This window comes from Hippocampus bargibanti, linkage group LG19, assembly GCF_051943395.1.
Source record: "Hippocampus bargibanti isolate YZ-2025 linkage group LG19, ASM5194339v1, whole genome shotgun sequence".
In the NCBI taxonomy this organism is placed as follows: Eukaryota; Metazoa; Chordata; class Actinopteri; order Syngnathiformes; family Syngnathidae; genus Hippocampus; species Hippocampus bargibanti.
The window spans coordinates 10,588,835-10,605,825 of NC_142752.1; the positions used below are offsets into that span (position 1 = coordinate 10,588,835).

At 40.0% G+C, this 16,991-nt stretch overlaps 1 protein-coding gene across 2 annotated transcripts in view; it reads right to left on the reverse strand.

Moving 5' to 3' along the window:
- itsn2a (intersectin 2a) overlaps window positions 1-16,991 on the reverse strand; it is a 35,886-nt gene that overhangs the window by 422 nt on the left and 18,473 nt on the right. The window contains exons 18-39 of one of the 2 annotated variants that reach the window (XM_089022615.1): window positions 16,051-16,131; window positions 15,329-15,528; window positions 15,121-15,294; window positions 13,746-13,953; window positions 13,535-13,689; window positions 12,591-12,654; window positions 11,703-11,794; window positions 11,348-11,627; window positions 11,238-11,271; window positions 11,030-11,157; window positions 10,213-10,309; window positions 9,905-10,096; window positions 6,560-6,681; window positions 5,350-5,456; window positions 5,095-5,278; window positions 4,129-4,227; window positions 3,887-4,054; window positions 2,666-2,878; window positions 2,475-2,596; window positions 1,598-1,680; window positions 1,400-1,483; window positions 1,161-1,334 (exon numbers count right to left, since the gene is read on the reverse strand). In XM_089022615.1, coding sequence (XP_088878741.1) covers window positions 1,161-1,334; window positions 1,400-1,483; window positions 1,598-1,680; window positions 2,475-2,596; window positions 2,666-2,878; window positions 3,887-4,054; window positions 4,129-4,227; window positions 5,095-5,278; window positions 5,350-5,456; window positions 6,560-6,681; window positions 9,905-10,096; window positions 10,213-10,309; window positions 11,030-11,157; window positions 11,238-11,271; window positions 11,348-11,627; window positions 11,703-11,794; window positions 12,591-12,654; window positions 13,535-13,689; window positions 13,746-13,953; window positions 15,121-15,294; window positions 15,329-15,528; window positions 16,051-16,131 — 3,061 coding nt within the window. The remainder of the gene's footprint in view (window positions 1-1,160; window positions 1,335-1,399; window positions 1,484-1,597; window positions 1,681-2,474; window positions 2,597-2,665; window positions 2,879-3,886; window positions 4,055-4,128; window positions 4,228-5,094; window positions 5,279-5,349; window positions 5,457-6,559; window positions 6,682-9,904; window positions 10,097-10,212; window positions 10,310-11,029; window positions 11,158-11,237; window positions 11,272-11,347; window positions 11,628-11,702; window positions 11,795-12,590; window positions 12,655-13,534; window positions 13,690-13,745; window positions 13,954-15,120; window positions 15,295-15,328; window positions 15,529-16,050; window positions 16,132-16,991) is intronic. The other variant, XM_089022616.1, reaches the window with a different exon arrangement.

Sequence of the window (16,991 nt, forward strand, 5' to 3'; positions counted from 1 at the left end):
TGGTATTATTACGACTTGTCCAGCAGAGGGGGCTAAGCGTTAATTGCAGTTTGTACTAAAATTACTGTGGTCTGAATAACTCTAAAATCAAGCATCAGTGCCCGACATAGTCAGTTGCCATTTTTTTGTGGTGGTTACAATGTACTGAGTGTATGGTATCCCTAATAAAGTGTCCACAAGGTATAATAATAATAATAATAATAATAATAATAATAATAATAATAATAATAATAATAATAATAATAATAATAATAATAAAGACAGCTGAGATAGGCTCCAGCAACCCCTGCGACCCTAATTAGGAATAAGCGGTACGGAAAATGAGATGAGATAATAATAATAATGATATTAATAATAATAATAATTTTTTCCTTTCGGCTTTTCCCTACAAGGGGTCGCCACAGCATATCAGTGTCCTCCATCTTTAGAGGTTTGATCCGCATGTTTACATTTAATTTCTAAGCGCCTTTCAAAACTCTCAAGGACACTTTACAGTCATGGGACAATAACGTTTTTGTGCGGGTGAGCAGCGGCAGCCATTTGCGCCAGCGTTTACTCTACCCTGAAGTAACACAGCGGCAAAGTTATGAAAGGAAGAGGAAAGGAAAGAAAGAAGTAGAAAAACAAAATACAAGAGCTGCTGGAAAGGCAATGACTGTCGCCGCGCCATCCTGAAGTGAAAAAAAAAAAACAACTAAATAACAAATAATATGACAACACAACAACACAGTCATTCATTCTTCAGCACTTGCTGTACCCTCTTTGTGACATGAAGCAGTTCTAGATGAAAGAGGAGAGGATCAAAGCATCCTTTTTAGTGGTGGATCAAGGATGTCATGGTATATAAATCAATAGGTATGTATTCTATTGTAGTTTGGACAGCTGCCCCCATTTCTCGCTCAGATAACTCCAGACCCATATAATTTAGGAATTATCTTTTTTTCTGATGAAAGAAAGAAGATAGTCTGAGGTTTGTAATGCTGCATTGAATGTTTATGTAGTCCTAAAAGTCAATCTTCTGTGGGTCCTGGAACTCGAGTGATAATGACAAAAACCCTGGCACTGGAGTGCACACATTTAAGTAAACAACCACTGGTGACAAGGAAAATATGAAATCCAATAAAACTGTACACAAAGACTAAATTCTGGTGTCCACTGACCATCTGGTGAAAACTGGTCCTTCTCAAAAATAGTAATGCAGAGGACATCCTGGTAGAGGTCTTTGATGAAGAACTGGCAGTTGAAGTTCCACTTAGGGTTCAGTGTGTTGCTTACGGAGCGTGATGTGTAGCATTGGGCCCCCATGGTCAGCTCACAGTAAGGGTTGCTCTTGCCTTCAGGGGAGCGAGTGATTAGATGTGAGTGACAACATCAACTCACTTTAATGACTTTTTGTTACCATTAGGCTTGCAAGCTTTGAGCTCTTGGGCTTCAGAGATGGTCACTAGTAGCCTTCCGATGCCGCTTGCTTTCAGAGAACGAGCTACAAAGTCCAGAGTCACAAAGCGACAAAATGAATATATGAAAGGGCGTCAAGAGGCACAAAATAAAAATAACAAAATGAAGGCAAGTAAGTAAAAAAAATGTGAGCACCGACCTTGATATGCCTTCTCTCGTTTTTTCTTCTCTGTCTCAATGAAAAGCTCAGACGCCACTTTGATTTTCTGCACCCATGCCGCCCTAGCAAAACAACACGTGAGATGCCGATACAGACCCATACGACACCTCGGCATATTCTGATTTCCAGTACTACTAGTGGCTGCCTTTCCAGTAGCTCCTGTATTTTGTTTTTCTACTTTTGTCTTTCCTTTCCCCTTCCTTTCATCACTTTGCTACCTTGAAATGTAATTTTTTCTAATGAAGGCTAATCCTCCTTTTGATCTCCAAACAGGAAATGCTAATTTCCCTCAGCAAATCTTCGTCGTACGTTTACCAAGACATTTTCAAAATTGTAAAATAAAAAAAAGTCCACAGGCAACACGATTTATTCTTGCTGTTAGCTAGCTAGCTGTTGGCTATCTGGCTATCTGTTAGCTATTTATTAGCTACCCATTAGCTAGCTGGCTAGCTATTAGCTGGCTGTAAGCTGTCTAGCTGGCTATCTGGCTATCTATTACTTATTAGCTATCCATTAGCTAGCTAGCTAGCTTTCTATCTATTTCAGTTACTTCGGGTTGAGTGAACGCTGGCGCATGTGGCTGCCGCATGTGGCTGCCGCTGCTCACCCACAGAAAAACTTTATCCTGTGACTGTAAAGTGACCTTGAGAGTTTAAAAGGCGCTTATAAATAAAATGTATTCCTGTTCTTCTTCTTATTATTATTATTAATATCATTATTTCATCATTATTTTATACTTACGACTTGTTAGAACTAGCAAAGCGTGCAGAGCCTTTGTCACCATACTTAACTCTGGCATCAATAACTCTCAAACATGCACCTTTTGTTTTCATGTTTCGAGCGTGTGGTTGCTCACCTTTCATTCAAAGTATCAGTCTTGAGCGAGTAGACACGATCGATGTGCGAGACGAGGAATAGCGGCTCATCGCTTGACGGGTCCGGCGGCATTTTGACCAAAACCTCATTGAGGAACAGCGGCTGTTGACAATATAAAGACAAAACAAGTGACGCAAATGCCATCACGCAGACTAGACTTTGCTTACTTACAGTCTTGTACATCTTGAGTTGGATGCTGCTCTTGGGGCTAAAAAGCTTGTCGGGCCCAGAGGAGGACAAGGATTTGGCACCCTGGGTCAGGAGCAGGAAGTCATTGAAGAGGAAGGCCCACAATTCCCGGCTGCTCTTGGTCTTATGCAGACGGCCACTGTGGAGAAGCTTGCGTGGTCCCAGGCAATTGGTGAGCGAGTTAAAAACCAAGTGCTGCCAATGACATCAGACAGAACTGTTGACCATCCCAAGAGATGCTATTAATTAATTAGGGTACATTCACATTTTAACTCATACACTGCCATTCACGAATTTATTCAGGAATTGAAAATATGACATAGATCGCTATTCCCGAATTTGTTCAGGTTTTGTTTTTTCATGCTTGGGTGCCGATAAAGCGCTGGCCATGGCAACTGGCCATGTTTTTTCCCTTCCACAAGGGAAGGGGCAGCATTTCCCGTTTTTCCATTTTAGCTCTTTGTTCCAGCTTCCGCTGTTAAATAATAATACATTTGATTTCTACGGGCCTTTCAAAACTCTCAAGGTCACTTTACAGTCACAGGATCAGTTTTTTTCTGCGGGTGAGCAGCGGTAGCCACACGCGCCAGCTGGAATAACTCAAATAGATAGAAAGCTAGCCAGCTAGCTAATAGATATCCAGCCAGATAGCTAGCTTGGTAGACAGCTAATAGATAGCTAGCTTGGTAGACAGCTAATAGATAGCTAGCTAGCTAATAGATAGACAGCCAGATAGCCAGCTAGCTAGATAGATAGCTAATAGACAGAAAATAGATAGCAAATAGACAGCTATTGAGGTAGCCAGCTAGATAGCCAGCTAGAAAGCGAGCATACACATGATTTAATGAGAACCATTCCACTACAGGTAACATCCGACTTACGACTGGCTCGACTTACGACCACCTGTACTTACGACCATGAACTCCAGTAAACCAATATGTATCTATTGCATTGTATTTTGGACAGCCGCCTTCATTTCAAGCTCATATAACTCCAGACCCATATAATTCAGGAATTAACTTTTTTTCTGCTGAAAGAAGAGAGTCTATGGTTTCTAACGCTGCATTGAATGTTTATGCAGTCCTAAAACTCAATATTCTGTGGGTCCAGGAATTCAAGTCACTGACAAAAACCGTTAGTTAAAGATGACATCTCAAGGTTTTCAAAAAGAATCGCAGACAGAAATAATGTGAATCCTCTCACTTCTATGGCGCCATCACACAGCACGTGGCTCTGGATCCACTCGAGGCGATCCGAGTTCTCCTTCTCCCTGACACCCTCGTTGACTTGAGAGCACAGCTCCTCGGCTCGCTCCAAAGCCTCCCTCAGGGGCGATTGATCCGCATGGTGGTCGGGCGTATGCTCAAGGATCTAAAAGTGACGACATACGATACTTTCAAGTAGAGCAATAGGACAAAGGGCTGAAATGTGAATCTTAAATTTACGTTCTTGATGAGTAGAGGGTAGCGTGTGATTCTCTGCATTGGTTTGAGGAGGAAGCTGGATAGAGGCATTCCTTTACAGCGGTAGTTCGTGGCGATCTTCTGCACCAGGGGGAGGAGAGAGATGTTTCGTGTGAATGCTAAGAGATGATCTTACATCTCCATCCCAAAAAAAGCAAAGGGTTCTATTTTTCCAGTTTGCAGGACACTGTATTTTCCGCACTATAAGCCGCTTGAAAGTAGAAGACGGCCCTTTTAAAACTTTTCATATACAGACGCTCCCCAATTTACAAACAGGTGAATTCATTCGTAAGTTGTTTCAGTGCTATATTTTGTATGGAATATATGTTTAAGTCTTATATGAGTATGTATTTGGTTTATATAAGTATGTTTTAGGCTTGTATAAGTAACCTGTATTTGTTTGTACTGAAAAATAAACAATAAAAAAAAATAAAATGTACTTGTCCAACTGGAGAGAATATGTTAGTACAAAAATGTTCGTATATACCGTTGTTCGTAACTGGAATGTTCATCCGTAGGGGAGTGACTGTATCATGTGCACAATATTATAAATCGCATAGAATAAAATCTCTAATAGAGGGCAAGGTTAGCTTAAGCATTCACAAGAAGGAGACATGCTCAAGGGAATACAATACAATACAACTTCATTTACATGTCGCGCTTTCACAAGCGAAACAGGTGTAACAAATTGCTTAACAGAACAATTAAAATACCCTGTCCAAGAAATCTAAATATTGACCTACATATAAGGCGCATCGGATTATGAAGCGGCTTTTGATAAAATGTAACGCTTTTCTTGAAAAATAGTTTTACTTGTGAGCATCTATATGCTAATAGTTCACCTTTTTTTCTTCAATTCATGAGCAAAAACAAATGACAAAAAACAAATTGCTACCAAGTGATACTGCAGCGTTGTTTGTCAAACATTATATGTGTGTAGTAGAGTACTTTGAGAAAGTTCTTGAATTCAGGCAGGTTGTGCGTTTTGCTCTGCAACAGGGCGGCGGCGTTGAGCTGGCATGAGCAGAAGCGGACGTAAGGCTGCATGTGCGTCAGCTCCGATGCCAGGAGCTCACCGATCAGCTGCACTGGCATGTTGTCACCGCCCATCTTCTTGCGCACACGCAGCGCCCTGAAACCACGGAACACATTGAAGCGACTAGGAAGATATATAGAAGACATCTCAGGCATTGACGTACGCACTTGAGCAGTTTTGTGTTGCACATGATGAGCTCTCTCCAGTTGACAAAGATGATGCCCATTTCTTCTTCTGTTAGTCGACCCGATTCTGACATTGGCTTGTAGAACACCTGACAAATACAAATTTATTGTCACATTGGAATAAAAACCAAAACAAATCTAATTCATAACATTCTTAACTCATTTGCTGCCATTCCCGAATTTTTCTTACGAGGGGTGCAGATAAAGTGCTGGTCAGACCTCGGGCAATGTTTTTCCATTTTCCAAAAGCATTTGCCTTTTGTCCATGTTAGTGCTTTGTTACAGCTACAGCTGTTGTAAAAGCACGATATTAATCAATTTGTACGTATTGTATTTTGTACAGCCGCCCTCATTTCAAGCACAGATAACTCCAGACCCATATAATTTTGGAATTTCTGATGAATGAAGAGAGTCTAAGTTTACTTATGCTGCATTGAATGTTTATGTAGTCATAAAACTCAATACAGTATTCTGTGGGTCCTGCTCAAGATGGCGCCGCGAGAGTGGCTGCCTTTCCAGCAGCTCCTGTATTTTGTTTTTCTACGTCTTTCTTTCCTCTTACTTTCATAACTTTGCTGCTGCGTTACTTCCAGGTAAATGGTGAATGGCTGCCGCTGCTCACCCACACAAGAAAACAAAAATCCAGTGAATGTAAAGTGTCCTTGAGAGTTTAGAAAGGCACTTAGAAATAACATTTATTATTATTATTATTATTATCATTATTATTATTATTATTAGAGTGAAAATGACAAAAACCCTGGCAATGGAGTGGACCCATTTTTGCACATCATCTGGCAGTGAATGAGTTAAAAGCAGTTTAATATTTAAATTAAATTTGAAAACGTGAATTAATTTTTCTGTCAACATTTTTATAGGTTTAATTGTATACAATAATTTCTAACAATCTTGAGAAAGTACGTGTAGTATTTATATAAAATTAAAAGTTTTCCATTTGGAGGCCCATCAAAAAATAATTAAATATTCTTATTTTTTTCTGTTTTAAAAATTAGACATCAATTTTAAAAATTATTTAGTTCAATTGAAAATAGTTAAAACATTTCAACTATGGTTAAAACAAAATGTTTAGCTTTTGCAAACACATTATTTCAAAAATGTTTTAGGAGTAAATTGGATTTGTTTTGCAGCATGATGTCATGCATACTAATTAGCGTGTTTGTGTATGCGTGCAGACCTCCAGCACCAGCTCTAGGTCATCCACATACGTCTCCTCAGTGTGGATGAGCTCGTGGATGTAACCTTGCCTCTTCCTTTCCTGGGGGCTCATTGTGTCCAGGGTCATCAGGTTTGCGCACCCTTTGAGCAATCACACGCGCACACACACATACGGACATGATAACACTACCCGTATTCAAACCATCCTTTATTATCAGCTTTGTGAATCATGTCATTTACATGAGTGAGGCACATAGAGTGGCAGGCATGTGAAAGTGAGCACCTTTCATGATTGCATAGAACGGAATGGAGGAAAGAGCACAGTGGAAGACAAGCCGGTTCTGCTGGTAATGTCACAACTATGTGTAAAATTAAAAACCATTTATTTGTTATGTTGGTCCACTTTAGTCCGGCTGTTAGGTTAAATAGAATTGACGTTATTCTACTTACTTGTGGGCGTGACCTCGAAAATCAAAACCACATTAGGTGCTCATGCTCAAGAAGGAGCCTTGAGGAAAACAATCATTCTCACTTTTGATTGACAAGGAGGTAGTCATGCAACAGTATACTGCGGTGTTTCCAATACTGTGGTCTTATTTCACATTACAGTGGAATTTCTATTTTTTTAACTCATTCACTGCCATTAACAAATTTATTTGGGAATTGAAAATATGATGTAGAGCGCCAGTCCCGAATTTGCTCGGCATTGTTTTTTTATTGCTTGGGTGCCAATAAAGCGCTAGCCAGACCTTTTGGCAATGTTTATCTCTTCCACAAGGGGCAGCATTTCCCTTTTTTTTCCATGTTAGCGCTTTGTTGCAGCTTCAGCTCTTGTTAAAGCGCAATATAAACCAGCTGTCCCTATTTTATGGTCATATAACTCCAGACCCATATAATTTCGGAATTAACTTTTGTTCTGATGAAAGATGAAAGTCTAAGGTTTTTAAAGCAGTATATATTGCATTGTATTTTGTACAGCCACCCTCATTTCAAGGTCATATAACTCCAGATGTATTTAATTTAGGAATTAAGTTTTTTTCTGATGAAAGAAGAGAGTCTAAGGTTTCTTACGCTTCATTGACTGTTTATGTAGTCCTAAAACTCAATATTCTGTGGGTCCTGCAATTTGAGTGAAAATGACATGAATGAGTTAAAGAGCAAAACCAAATACTGTAATGTTTTGCATCATTGAGAAAAAAAAAATCATTTTTTTGGAGAATGCGACATGGATACAGAATGAAAAAAAAATGACAAATTTATGCCGATGGAGGTAGCCTCAGAACTATAACGGCTGGAGTGATGCCTGCTTGTACAATCAATCAATGTGTCACACACGGATTATGAAGTTTTTACAATGCAAAGATTCCAGATCATGCAATGCTTTAAGAATGTGTCAATTATTTTGAAATTAACAAAGAACCATGCAACTGTTGCTTTCCATGTCCGCCATTATGTGAGACAATATGGCTTAATTTGCAGTGCTTATTTGCTTTCATCCTTAAATGATCCTCATTTTAGTTTAGCGGTGTCCTGCTACTTTGCCTTGAATCATATTTCGTTTCCTGTGGGGTATATTGATGTCCTAATTTTCCATATTTTGGCCAATAAGCATTTTTGTTTTTAGTCCCCAATGTTGGTATCGCATTTCCCCTTTCACAATCACAGCCATAACAGAGAGGAAAGAGGGAGGTATTTATTTGACAAGGGGGTAGGGTATATATTTTTTTGTTTTGTGCTGCATCTACTTTAGTTAAAATGGAATCTGATTCCAGTGTGCCATGTCACAAGCCCACCTTGAGTTGGGTTCCATATAAAAACTAAGAAATACAACATTTTTAACAGGGTCTCAGTGTAAACGTTAGTTAAAGAAAATGTGCGGCATGTAAAGGAGACTAAAATCCTCTTTAAAAAAGGAGATGCTGGTTCTGTTTCTGCAGGTGGCTGAGATTCCGGGTTTGGGTACGGTGAGGAAGAAGAGGAGAAGGAAGAGGAAAAGGTGAAAGAAGAGGAAAGCCCACATTGTCCTATAGAGGGGAAAAAAAGGAGAGATGGCGCAGGAGGCGGGGAAGGTGAATGAGATGAGACAGAGAGCAAAGACATTAATATAGTTGGAATATTAATGTGGCGCTCTGGCATGCACGTGGGCCTAGATTAATCATGTCGATGTCAGTGTTACATGGCTGCTAATTATCTCGGGTGGAGCGCTGCACATTTGTTCACCGATGTTAATTAAACACACGTTCGAGCTTGTTAACATGACCACGAGGCGCAGATGTTAAATAAACGAACCTTCTAGTAAATGCTTCGATTCCATTTGACAAACAAAAATGTTCAGATTGAATTAAATATGAGAAAACAGCAGAAAAGTAGAGCTATATATTTCCTTGTATGTATATATTGGAGGTATGCCGTAACTACAAAATAGACACACAGTAAAATAGCCATCCTGTGAGCTTATGCTTTCCCAAAAGGTTAATAATTGGGTGGTCCTTTCCACTCATTCACTGCCATTCCTGAATTTATTTTGGAATTGAAAAGCATTAGGTGGAGCGCCATTCCCGAATTTCTTCAGGTTTTGTTTTTTTCTCGCCGATAAAGCGCTGGTCATACCTCTGGCAATGTTTTCCCCTTCCACAAGGGGGCATCATTTGCAGTTTGTCCATGTTAGTGCTTTTTACAGCTTCAGCTGTTGTTAAAGCACTATATAAATCAATATGTATGTATGTATTGTATTGTATTGTATTGTATTGTATTTTGTACAGCCACCCCCATTTCAAGCTCAGATAACTCAAGACCCATATAATTTAGGAATTAACTTTTACTTTCTGATGAAAGAGTAAAGTTTCTTAGACTGAATTGAATGTTTGTGTAGTCCTTAAACTCAATACTCTGTGGGTCCTGCAACTTGAGTTAAAATGACAAAATGCCTGGCACTGGAGTGGACACATTTTTTTTTACATCATCTGGCAGTGAATGAGTTAAGAATTGTGTAAATCAGATTTTTTTTCCTCCATCTTGGCTCGTAAAAAAGCCTCAACAAAAGCTAGTCGCAATGAAACCAATGACATGTTGGCCATTTGGGTATTTTGGGGTCAGATGAGGAGGAAAGCTACAGATTAGTGCAGTCATTCACACACCAAGATAATAGGCTCAAACATGTTAGTTGATTACAAGAATGAATATCAATTTCATTTTGGTTTTATTGAACAAGATGGGACAGCGATGTAGTTTAAAATGAATTCCTTATTCATAATTTGGATGATCAGATATGTTAACACAATATTTCTACCAGCACGGTGTTATCTGTCGTGATGACTTTCAGGGCAATTGCCGATATTTTGAAAGGGATCTTTGGTGTACTCACATTGCTGACTGGGATCGGACTCTGTGGTCATCTTGACATAATTGGTGGGCAGCAGACCCGTAACACCGTCGGCCTCCCCTTTCCACCAATCCGGGTTGGTTTTATCTAAGACGTTGATGAGCTGGCCTTTAGAGAAACTCAGATCGTCAGGATTGGCCGCCGTGTAGTCGTACATGGCGATGACTTGGCAGACTGCAGACACATGGAAAGCCTTTTTCAGTGGCCATGTGCTCACTTGCGCGAAAGCTCGCTTTAGTTTAGATCTTCTACTACAGTGACAAAAGGATGATTAAGAAATGGATTGTTACCTGGCAGAGGTGACGGGGATGATTTGCTGTTAGAAGGTCCAAGCAGCCTGACGTGGGAGGAGTGAATCCAGCCTTTCTGTCGTTTCTTGCCACGAGCCTGCGCAAAGAAATAATGCAAATATAATTTACTGTACTTGCATTGGCAAAAATAAGTAAATAAAAAACAAACAAATAGAGAAATTAATTAATTAATATATCATTCATCTGCAAGTGATGAATGGTGATAAAAAGAAGCAATTTATTTGTTAAATTATTTACGTAAGTTTTTTTCTTGCCCAAAAATTAGCATTAGTTATTTATAAAAGTCTGTAAGTGTTTATAAAAATGTATATTGTACTTATAAAGTGGGCACCATTAACTCAATCACTGCCATTCCCAAATGTATTCGCGAATTGAAAATATGATGTGGAGCGCCATTCCCGAATGTGTTAGGGTTTTGGATTTTTCCCCTACACGACAAGGTGGCAGCATTTGCTTTTTGTAGAGCGCCCCCATTTCAAGCTCAAATAACTCCAAACCTATATAATTTAGGAACTAACTCTTTTTTCTGATGAAAGAAGGTTTCTTACGCTGTATTGAATATTTTTGTAGTCCTAAAACTCAATATTCAATATTCTGTGGCTCTTGGAATTTGAGTGAAAATGACAAAAACCCTGGCACTGGAGTAGACACAATTTTGCACATTTCTGGCAGTCAATGAGTTAATTGGGCCCCGGTTTCTAATACAGCGGAGGCGAGTTTTTTAAGGAAATGTTACATTTATCAAATTATAATTGCCGACATAGTAAATCAAATTCTTGGTTGCGTTCACTCTAACCTGCAGTTCTCCCAGCCACCAGCCAGTAGAATTCTTGGCCAGGACCACAATAAGTTGTCCAGGAGATAGCTGCAGCTGATGTATCGTCGGGGCAACAGCAGCAGAGGAAGCGACAGCCTGGGCGATCTCTGCTGACCAATCACAAGAGCACGATAGAATTCAGATCTGTGATCATCATCTGTAAGTATTTAGAGATTTGTATTCTCACCAGGTTTCTTTGTTAGCCCTCCTGGTCTTGACACCTAAAAGAAATGAAGTGACAAAACATCATAATAACATCTCTATTGCAATACACACTTCCACATGAACTGAAGTTACCTCTGGCTCCACAGGCCTCACGTAGTTGGACGGGAAAATGCCGAATTGATCGCCGATGCACCCTCGCCACCACTCCCCTTCCCGCTCTGTCACCACCACCACGTCGCCTTCCTCAAAGGTGAGGTCACCCGCTTCAGGGCTCTCATACGTGTACAGCGCCACATATTCTTTGTTTTGGGCAACAATGCAAGGAGGCGTTAAGTCAGACGGTGCGGAAAGGATCTGAGGGTTTGGCTTACCTTCAAGCTGAACACTGTCGCTTCCATCTTGTGGGTCCGTGCTTAAACAAGAGTGACATATCATTAACTCCACTGTTGGTTGTGATCAAGAAACTGGTGTGTGTGTGTCTCCATACTCTGCGTTCATTTCACCCTCGCTTGATGAGAGGTTGGTGTTTATTTGGAAGGAGGTAGAGGTGCTGGCGGTGGGCGACCGGCGGGACATGACCTGAGTCAGGACAGGAGTTTGACACTGAGTGGTTGAAGGACTTTAGTATTCTTCCCATTCATCCCTTTAATTTCTTGACACCCATTTACTTCAAATACCGGAATTAAAAATGAACCATAATTAACTCACTGCCATTCAAGAATTTATTTGGGAATTTAAAATATGACGTCGAGCGCCATTGCCAAATTTGTCTGGGTTTTGTTTTTTCATGATTGGGTGCCAATAAAGCGCTTGCCATGGCCTCTGGCAATGTATTTTCTTTTCCACGAGGAGGCAGCATTTCCCTTTTTTCCGTGTTAGCGCTTTGTTCCAGCTTCAGCTGTTGTTAAAGCGCTATATAAATCAATATGCGTGTATTGCATTGTATTTTGCACAGCTGCCCTCATTTTAAGTTTATATAACTCCAGACCCATATAATTAAGAAATTAACCTTTTTTTCTGATGAAAGAAAAGAGTCTAAGGTTTTTAACGCTGCATTGAATGTTTATGTAGTCCTAAAACTCAATATTCTGTGGGTCCTGGAATTCAAGTGACAATGACAAAAACCTTGGCACTGGAGTAGACACAGTTTTGCACGTCTTGTAGCGAATGAGTTAAAAATGAAACGAGTGTTCTACATACTTGACCAATAAAAATGATTCTAAAAATGATAAGAAATATAACCAATTGTACTCAATGCACTGTTTGAATGCAACAAGTATACACACACAATATGTAAATATTTTCAGGGCTTTTTTAACAATTCCTCAAAAGTTTATAGCAATGGCCCAAACCAAATAAAAGTTGAACAATTTACCTGTGATACTTCTGATTGGCGGGGAAGAGAGCCATTGTCACCTGTTAGTTCGCTATCTGCGATTCTAAAATATAAAGATGAGAAAACATTTGAAAATTACTGTCGCTGACACATTTTATGTTTGGTGATGTGGCTTAAAGGACAACCGACGTCACTTTTTTGTTTTTTAAATGACATCAGAAAAACGTTTGACAGCATCTAAAATACCCAAAACACGCAGTATGATATTTTTAGTCAAATGCAAAACACCAATAAAAATGACTTAGTGTCCAAAATCTGCAAAAAATTGAGCTGCGAATTGGGCATTTTCAGAAAGTCCCGCCCCCAGTTCATGACATCACGCCAAGACGTCTTGCATTGCTGGAGAATCCAAACAATGGCTTCAGATTCGGAGAATATGCTTTCTTGTTACACATCCAGTTATGAATATGATTCAAATAGTTCTGAAGAGGAAAGCATACATGTTTGCAATCGATTAAAGAATTTATTCCATGCCATTTTGAGGCAACATTGGGGCAACAATGGATCATCAGTAAAGAGGCACAAAATGGCGACCTCCAGTGGCCACCTCCGCTTCCACAGGCTGACAACTTCCTTATATGAAGCTTCCTCTTCTGGCGGCTTTTGGGTGCAACACGGTTCTCATACCAAACATACAGCAAAATACATTGATGTGATGGAAGGACGCTACAATGCGTCTTTTTTTACGGTCAGGGGGCGGTCCTTTCATGACGTCACGTACGGACTCGTCACCAACTCAAAAACAAGACTTCCTGAATATTCAGCGCGAGTCTTAAAACGTAAAATATAGTTATATGCGGTGGAATCTTATTAAAATACGCTCAGTAGAAGTCATTTGAAGCCATTTTACAAATTATGGACACAACTTGTGCAGAGACGTCGTTTGTCCTTTAAGCTTTTTGGTCTTGTCCAACTGTGATTACCCAGAGACAGGAAGCAGCTGCAAACAGGAAGTCGGTCCGAGCGACGACGGGCCGGTCTTGGTGCATTTCTCAGCGTAACTGTGAGGGAACCAGCCCTTGTTTCCACGGTAACTCCCACACAACCAACCCGGCTCGCCCACCGTTTGCTCGTCCACCTGCAGGCACTCGTTTCAGCACAATTCGTCTGCGAAGCGAGAGCAAATAAACTAACCTCAATGAGGCAGTCTGCGTCGATGCTCAGCTCGTCCTTGTTGCGTGCTACGAAGGAGTACAGCGCTTTGTAAAGCATCACACTGGAGGACGCCTGCGCCTCCTCTTGTGCTTTCTTCCTTTTCTCCTCCTCCCTCTTTTTTCGCTCCTGTTCCTGCCACTGACGCGCCTCCTCCCTCGCCATCCTCTCCTGCTCCAGCTTTGCCCACCTGTGTAAAAAAAAAAAAAAATCTAAATCTTATTTATTGGCCAGATATGGAACACAGGGAATTTATTTTCTCAGTTACAACCTATGCAAAGGACCATAAACAAAGCAATGAACAACAGAGGGAAACAACTAGAAGACCACAAATCACTTTATACTGCAAGCTGCGTTGGCTAAAATCAAGGGTGTCCACCCTTTTTGGACCAAAGATCTTATTTTTCAAGGGAGCCAACCTTTGTGCTCGACCACATAAGCACGCATAAGAGAATCAAAACAATGGCTTTAGATTCGGAAAAGATGCTTTCTAGTTACTAAACCATTTATGAATGTGTTTCAAATAGTTCTCAAGAGGAAAGCATACATGTTTGCAATCGATTAAAGAATTTATGCCGGTCATTTTGATGCATCTGGAGAGAAATGTAGTGACAAACTCTGTAGTACTCACAGTACCCCAAAAAAGGCAGAAGATGGCGACAAAGCTCCGTGGAAATTGTCTCCTGGGAAGTTTTGTCAGCGAATATCAAATATACTGTCGAAGTCTTGGTGCAGCACACAACGATTCACCATCGCGTTATTTATGTGTTTTCCTTCTAATTTCGCCATCAACATGAAGTTTTCAGACCAAATAAGGTACCCAAAATGCATTGTATGTCGCATTCTCGGTCAGGGGCGTTCCTTCCGTGACGTGAGGACTCGTCACCAACTCAAAAACAAGACTTTATAATTAATAATATTCAGCGCGAGTCTTAAAACGTAAAATATGCGGTGGAATCTTTGTAAAATGCGCTCAGTAGAAGTCATTTGAAGCAATTTTACAAATTATGGACACAACTTGTCCGGAGGCGTCGGTTGTCCTTTAAATCTTAGTTGTTTGTATTCCCGTGGCCAAAATCTGTAAAATACCACACTTACAAACCCTCGACGGCAGCAGCTCCTACCTAAACACTCACACGCGTTTAAAAAGTGCTATCATTAATCGAAATAGGTGGTAGGTTAACGTTTATCTCGGTAAAATGAGTAATCACTTCTATCAAAAATAAATAGAATCTGTAAACTAAGTATGAATAAACATAAGCAGGTGTTATTGATTCCACCCTGCAGATCTAATACATGCATGAGAGGCGATTTTCAATTTGTATGTGTGTGGTAGCTGACTTCCAAAATCCTCTACCTGGCTTCCTCTTCCTCTTTCCGCCATCGCTCCTGCTCCTCCTCCTCTTTCCGTCGCCTCTCCCGCTCTTCTTCCTCTTTTCGCCGTTTCTCCCGTTCCTCTTCCTCTTTTCGCCATCTTTCCCGCTCCTCTTCCTCTTTCCGCCTTCTTTCCCGCTCCTCTTCCTCTTTCCGCCTTCTTTCCCACTCCTCTTCCTCTTTCTTTCCGCCTTCTTTCCCGCTCCTCTTCCTCTTTCCGCCGTCTCTCCCTCTGCTCCTCTTCCCTCCTCTGTCTTTCCTCTTCCTCGTTCCTCCTTTTCCGCTCCTCTTCCTCCTCTTTACGTCTTTTCAACTGCCGCAGTTTTTCCTCCTTGACACGCTGCAAGTCGTCCAGGGCGGACTGCTGCTTGGCCTGATTCTCCCTCAGCTCCTGGCAGGGGGCGAACATTGCATTAGCTGTCATCAGACTTGGCTGCTCTCTTTATATGATCAGATACAATCTTATACTACTACTACTACTACTACTACTACTACTACTACTACTATTACAACTACTACTACTAATAATAATATCAGCATCATAATCAATCAATAATAATCATAATCATAATAGTAGTAATAGTAATAGTAATAGGAATAGTAGTAATAGTAATAATAATAGTCATAATAATCATAACACTAGTAACAATAATAATAGTAATAGTAATAATAATAATAGATAATAGTAATAATAATAATAGCAATAATAATAATAATAATAGCAATAATAATAACAATAATAATAATAATAATAATAATAATAATAATACATAATGTCTTGGTGAAGCAGCGTGGATGGGCATCAGTCACGCTGCCGATTTTACTTTATATACTGATACTTACCATCCACAATATCATGAAGGATGGAGCAAAAGAAAAAAAAACACATCTCAAACGCAAACAAAATGAGAACCTTGAAGAGAAGGAAGAGTTGGCTGAGACAGGCCAGCAGAGACAGAAGTGCACGTAAGAGACAGTCATCCATGTCCTCAAACTGAGCACATGCAAAAGGGGGTTGTAGGACAGGTTGGGAATAATGTGAGTTCAAAAACAAGAAGAGTGAAAAATGAAGCCATCCGGGAAGCAGGGTTAAGAAGGAAAAGGGAGAGAAAGGAGTTAAAATGCATTTCCAAGCAGAGCAGTGCAAGAAATCACACACAACAGAAAATATATATTTCATGGTTACTTTTTTAAAGAGGTGTCCATATTTTGCAGTGTATAAGGTGCACCGGACTATAAGGCTTCAAAGAATAAAAAAGGTTTTCCGAATATTAACTCTAAATATATAAACGTTTTCCAAATATCAAGCACACTGCATTATGAGGCACTATAGTAGAGGCTGGAGTTATGCAGCACTTCTACGGGGGGTAATGGAGTCGGTGGCTGCTGACAGTAGTTGCGAGACCTGTTGTGGCTCAATATTACTCGCGCAGGGTCATCTTTTTAACAAAATGAAGGCTTTTGGGTGCGCCTTATACAACGGAAAATATGGCAGAAGTTTTATGTGTGTAACGTAACAAGATGTATTTTTACTTAGCAAATTCAGTAAAATAAGTAAGTAAAGTGAGACTTCTCGTCCACATGTTTTGATTTTTCAATGTTGCTTATTCAGCACAATTTGCAAAAATTATCCTCAATTTAATTGTTATGTCATGTACATGTCATTCCATGCCTCTTCAAAAGAATGAAACGAAGCTAATATTATCTGTCTATATTGACTTCAGCAACTAATAAGGCAAATGTGTCACCTTTGATCATAAATGATATTCATATCTATTCCAACACCATCCAAAGTCAGGGGTGCAGCTTGTAATATCAGCGTCCTTCTACTTGACAAATATGTCTAGCACTGAC